Below are 6301 nucleotides of genomic sequence, written 5' to 3' on the forward strand. Positions count from 1 at the left end.
TCATGTGTTCTCTATGTACATAATGCAGAAGGAAGAACTGGAAAGAATGAAGGACGTGTTGCATGATTTTATGGATTACATGGAAGATCCATACGGCACGGTGCATGCCTTAGGGGCGAATTGTTATAATACAGGTTGGAACGATATAGACCAGGACGACATCTATTACAAGGAGCAAACAGTAGCGGACGTAGTACGGTGCAGACTCCTGACACGAGCATTGTGGTTTGCGAACGGTGACAACACACAACACAAGAACGCGAACGGGGGAAGTGCGCATATGAGTGCAGACGAGGAGAGACTGAGATGCGACGTAGTTAACGCTTTTGGGTATATACTGCACCACAAGTATTGTGCACATAAGACAGCCTGGACAAGAGGCATAAAGTATGCCTGGAAAACAGTGAAATCCATGGGAGACCCTGGAGGAATTAAGGGAGCAGACAGAGGTCCTGTAATTGACGCAAGGTGCACAGAATGTGGCTATGACATTAAGAACCCGGTAGTGAGAGTAGTAAACGGACACATGGCACAGTTGTTAATACATGAGGGGAACCTAATGCACAAAATAGGACAATTGGAGCGTACCGCGCACTGCGCTATGCAGTGGAAGGACTATAAGTCGGGTCCGGGGAGGACTGATGGCAACGGAAACGTGGACTGGAAAAATATCCCTGAAGTAACAAAAACGGAAAAGGAGATAGTACAAAAAACGCAGGCGGCAATTCAGGAAGTGACAGCAAAAATAGACGAAGAAATTGAAAAAAAGAAAAGTGAACAAGATAAAGGTAAAGATACGAATACGACTCGTAAGAATACGCATATACGGCCGATACCGCTGATACGGATACGACCGCATAGGGCCCAATACGAATGGCACGACTGACTACGGCCACATACGTACCGTACGAAAAGCACGGATGCTAGGCATGCCGCCACAACAACACGCGGCGACAACAACGCACGCGCGAACAACAACGCACACGCGGGGGGGAACAGCACAACAGCACAGGGCGGCCACTTCGCTGCCCCCACTTCGGTTGAGCGGCGCGGCCAACACGGTAGCAGTAGCGACCACGAGGGACAGCACGATGCAGGAGCGTAACGGCAACAACAACATAAAAGTTGCACGGCTACCATCGCAACCCAGTTCACCGAGTACGCAGTCCACCGAGTGCGCCACCCACCATGCTTTTCCTTCCTTTCTTCTTTTTGCTTCTAACACTGTCCGGCCATTGCTGTACCACTTGTGTCCCTTTTTTTTTTTATCATCTTTGTACCATTTTGTCTTCCTTCTCCTTTTTTCAGCAGCGGAAGCCAAGAAGAAAAACGAGGACGGCAAGAAGTCAACGGACGCCAGTACTAAGGACCAAAGTACTGAGAAGGCGCAACTACCGGCGGCTCCAGTATTACCAGCCAGACCAGCAGAGGAAACGCCGTCATCACCAGGAGTAGGCAAATCGGGAAATGAGAACACCGTTAGCAAACCCGCCCCTAAGCAAAACGACAACGCACCAGCCAAACCATTAGCGGCGAAACCGGTGGCAACGACGGCAGAAGCACTTGATGTTGTTATACTGCGGGGTTTTAGGTGTACGCAGAGACAGCCAGTGTGTGTGACAGGCGTTTAGTGGAGACCGGTGTAGAAAGGGGGGAGTGTATAATTTTTTTTGTTGTTGTTGTTGTTATTCAGCGATAGTAGTAATAGTAGTAGTAGTAGTCGTACTTTTTTTTTAAGAAGGGAATAATAAAGTGTTCAATATGCTCCGCGAAAATGACCAGCACATACTGCCCTTTCTAGGGTCATGGGAGGAGTATCTACAGAGAAACGGAATAACGCGTGGGAACACATATTGGGTAAGTTCCATTGTACACAACATTCCGGACGCAGGGCAATAGTGCACTTTGGACAGGAATATATGTACATGCTACTTTGCAACCTGTATGTGTGCGCATAGACTATTTATATAAATGTCGTAAAGTAAGGGGGGCATGCTCAGCACACATACAGTTCACGGAGACTGCATGCATCTGAACAGAGGTGTGATTAAATGTAGATGGATTTAAGAGAACACAGGCATAACGAATATGTACACGCACACATCGATTCTTCTATCCGCAGCAACAATTAATGAAGGATGTTGCCGGAATATTCCAGGACTTAACACAGACGATCAGCCAAGGTAGAGGCCTCAACGCTGGTATTTGTGGAAGTATATATACCGGAGCGCAGCCAAATATGTCCACATGCAAGAGCAGGTGTATGGACATTGTGAACATTATGTTATACATAAAGGGATACAGTTGCAGTACGGGCAATTGCACAAAAAGACTGGTGCATGACAGCAGCGGAGACATGTTTATGGAATATTTAAGATGTACACTTGCGACTGAGGTTTTACTACAGGTGTATGGGAAAACTACTGACCACCAGGACGTAATAAAGAAGGTTCAGGCACAACTGCAGAAACCGGATACACCAGGGCAAACGCAATATGAACCTGGGGTTTGTGAGGGGTGGGACTATGGGGAAGTCATATTCGGAGTAGGAGGTATTGGACCAGGCCTACAGCAGCGTCTGGACGAATGGAAGGAGGGTTTGCCAGGAGGCACGGCGACCAGTACATACGGCTCGGGGCAGACGTGTGCTTGGCCAGAGCACGACAGACGCCAGAAGAGTGAAGCACAATGTACTGCAACATCCGGCGCGACACCGACGAACTCTGAGCTCATGACACGCATAAAACACTGGGCGGATAGTGCTTCCCTTGCGCTCCTACAGAAGGTGTTAGAAGACATCCAACAAACAGGGTCATCCATGGAGAAATGTGATATAGAGAAGAAGATAAAGGCACAGGTCAAGAACGTGCAGGACAGAGTGAATCCACAAGCTAAAACTCCGAAAGTCCAGAACGTTAATCCCAGTGGGGCAGGCAACGCGAAGTCAGCACAACCGACACCTACTCGACCAGGATCCTCGGGAGTATCCTCCACACCGTCAGTCGAACCAGCCGCCGCCAAACCCGGTGGCAACAGCAAACCGGCCCCGGCCAAACCAGCAGCAGCCAAACCAGCACCACCACCCGTCGACGGAGGAAAGAAACCTGTCAAACCAGTAGCGCCGCAACCGGCATCAACAGCGGTGGCAACGACGGATGGGAAACCCACGACCACGGGACCGGGGGCAACGACGACGACATCTGTTGGTGGTGGTGGTAAGACTGGTAAGGATGGTCCCGGTGCCGCAGAGAAGGGGAAAACGACGACCAAAGAAGAGGATTGTCCATGGAAGAGCATATTGGAACACAAGCGACGGCCAGTGCACGTGATTAGTCATTACAGTGTAAGTTACTGTATACGCAGCACGAAAAGGGGGGTGACAGACATAGAGGGTACAAGGAGAAATTATTCATAAGCTATATATACATACAGGGGGTGTACATGTATAGAGGAGGAAAGATATAGACTCGATACATGAACATGAGCATGTCTCTATTACCATGTGCATAATACAGAGTGATGACATGGAACAAATGAAGACCGTATTGCAGGAATTTATTGATTATATGGAGAAGAACACGGACCAGATGGATGCATACGGTGCCAACTGTGATAATTCTGGTTGGGATGATTTCGGCAACGGGAAAGACTATTATACGGGGCAAACGGTAGCAGACGTCGTACGGTGCAGACTTATGAGTACTGCGCTATTCTTTGCGAACACAGAGGTAATGGATGGGAGTAATGGAAAGACAGATAGAATGACGCAACGGTTCCGGTGTGAGGTAGCGAATGTATTTGGATACATGCTGAAACATCTTTACTGTAAATATAATCGAGGATGGAAGAGGGGTGTAGAATATGCCTGGAAAACATTCCACAAAATGGGCAAAGAGGAAGAAACTGGTGCAGTGACAATCTCGGGTCCCGTTATGGATGGCAGATGCACACAATGTGGGTACAAAGGCAGTTGGAGGACACCCGGAATAATAGATGGATACATAGCAGAATGGTTAGTAGACCAAGGAATAATGGGAGAAATAGCACACATAGAGAAACAGATGCCCTCTGAACAGGAGTGGCAGACGTATACAGCCGGGAGGGAGAGCGAAGATGGCAGCGGAAAAGTGGACGAAACGAAAATCCCTGAAGTAAAAACCATGGAGAAGCAGGTAGTAAAGGACACGAAGAAAGCAGTGGAAAAAGTGAAAAAGAAAATAGAGGAAAAAATTGTAAACCGCATAGGTAAGAACACGAATATATGGAAGCTACCCATGCTGCCGAATACGTATCATATGACCCACTACGCATGGCACGGCCGCTCAGTACCGATATGGCCGCACACGAATACGCACACGGCCGCCACCGATACCGACGCATATGGATGCCGCCACCACAACACAACAACACCACGCACGGTCCCTTCGCTGAGTCGAGCGCAGCAAACGACTTCGTTGACGTTGATCGGCCATGACGGGCGCGACGAGCGTACCGGTGGCAGCGTTGGCCACTGTGTAGAAGAGTGTGGAGCGGCCACGACGGCAGCGGTAGCGACGACGACTATGTAGCTACCAGTATGTAGCGGCAGCGGCCACTGTGTAGCGGCGCCGAGGCACAGGACGGCGGACGATGGACGACGCATGGAGCGCCGAGATGACGGCAACAAATAAAAGTGTACTAACCGTCCGGCCAACGTACCTAATCCATCCCACCCAACCCACTTCGTTCCTTTCTCTCTTTCTTTTTCTTCTTCTAACACGTCCCGCCCCTTCTTTCTGTACCACTTTGTGTCGTTTTTTTGTATCATTTTGTCGTGTATCTTCCTTGCTTCATTTGCAGGAGGCAACAACCCAGAACCGCCACCACCACCACAGCTACCATCAGCACCACAATCACCACCCGTTCCGAAGTCACAGCCAGGACCACAACCCCCACCTCCCCCGCAATCAAGCTCAGGTACTGGAACAGGTGGAGGTACGGGCAGTACTGGGGGAGCAGACGCTGCTACGACGAAAGCCCCAGGTAAGAACGTTGTATCCGACAACAAGTCTACATGTGGGACGCAGACACACACTGAGAATAAGAAAGTAGGTGACCATAATGTAAGCGTCACAATCAGCTTCGTAGATTCCTCATCCACTGGATGCTCAGGAAGTGGTACCCCAGGTAGTGAGTCCGATGAGAACAAAGAACGAGAGAACAAAAAAAAACACAAAAAAAAAAAAACAAACAACAATTTCAGGACAGAGAACAAACAAAGGCAATGAGAGTGAGCGGAAGACCGATGGGTCGGCCGCTGGATGTAGACGTAGAGACATAGACGTCGACAGAGACACACACACTGTGTGTGTGTGTTGTGTGTGGCAGAGAGAGAGTCTTTTCCCGGGTGCACCGTAACCACCCTGCCCCGGCAGTCCTCCTGCCCCGGCAGTCCTCCTGCCCCGGCAGTCCTCCTGCCCCGGCAGTCCTCCTGCCCCATCCCTGCCTCGTCACCCGAGCGGCGGTCACCCGTGAAACGACCGCACGCACCAACCGTGTGGCCTACCGTGTGGTCAACGGACCGTGCTCGATCCACGTGTAGCCGACGGTGTGCACAACCATCCAGCGACGGACCGTGGTCAACGCAGCATGATCAACCACCGTGAACCATGGGCCCAACCAACTCGTAAAATTTCAGTTTCATGCATATTCTTTTCGTCCTTCTTTCCGCTTGAACTTATAGGTGAACATGTTAAAAGAAGTAAGGACGCATCGGAGCCAGCGCGAGCAGGGTCCACAATAGCAGAAACAACGGACAAAGACGGAGGTGCGCACGCGTCCACTCCAATCCACACACAGCCGACACCAACACCATCAACAGGAACAGAGACAGCAGGAACAGGAGCAACTACGGGAACATCTGGTGATGGTGCCAAGGGAGACCCTGGTACTGCGCAGACTGTTCCGGTGGCGCCAGATACTACGGCACCTAAACCGCACGATGACGATCGCGCCACAAAGGGCACAGATATTGTTTCCGCAGCGAATGGTGATAATAATACGGATCCTTTCGGTAGTGCCGATTACTGCATGGTCGATGGGAAAAAGAAAGACGACGACAGTGAACAGTGTCATGCAATAATCGGTGGGGGCCGACGTGCAGCCAGCACTAGAACTGGTGCTGCAGGTGCTCCTACAGGACCAAGTGCGCAAGCTGAACGAGGTGGAGCCGCGGGCGTAAGTGGCACTGGCGGCCTCGAACTGGGCATAGAACTGCCCGAAGGAAAAAGCAATGTAGGAGGATCATATGGACCAGGTACCC

At 50.4% G+C, this 6301-nt stretch overlaps 2 protein-coding genes across 2 annotated transcripts; both read left to right on the forward strand.

The window, feature by feature from the left end:
* Positions 1 to 22: 22 nt before the first annotated feature.
* On the forward strand, positions 23 to 5267 carry AK88_05429 (uncharacterized protein; the record flags this gene model as incomplete). Its single annotated transcript, XM_012483031.1, has 5 exons — positions 23 to 809; positions 1309 to 1541; positions 2123 to 3343; positions 3516 to 4245; positions 4957 to 5267. 5 exons carry the CDS (start codon positions 23 to 25, stop codon positions 5265 to 5267), a joined length of 3282 nt encoding a protein of 1093 aa, XP_012338454.1.
* A 361-nt stretch (positions 5268 to 5628) lies between these two features.
* AK88_05430 (uncharacterized protein) lies at positions 5629 to 6216 on the forward strand (the record flags this gene model as incomplete). Its single annotated transcript, XM_012483032.1, has 1 exon — positions 5629 to 6216. A coding segment is annotated over one exon (588 nt), but the record flags the coding sequence as incomplete, so codon positions are not given.
* Between the last annotated feature and the right edge of the window lie 85 nt (positions 6217 to 6301).

This window comes from Plasmodium fragile (assembly GCF_000956335.1).
Source record: "Plasmodium fragile strain nilgiri unplaced genomic scaffold supercont1.131, whole genome shotgun sequence".
NCBI lineage: Eukaryota > Apicomplexa > Aconoidasida > Haemosporida > Plasmodiidae > Plasmodium > Plasmodium fragile.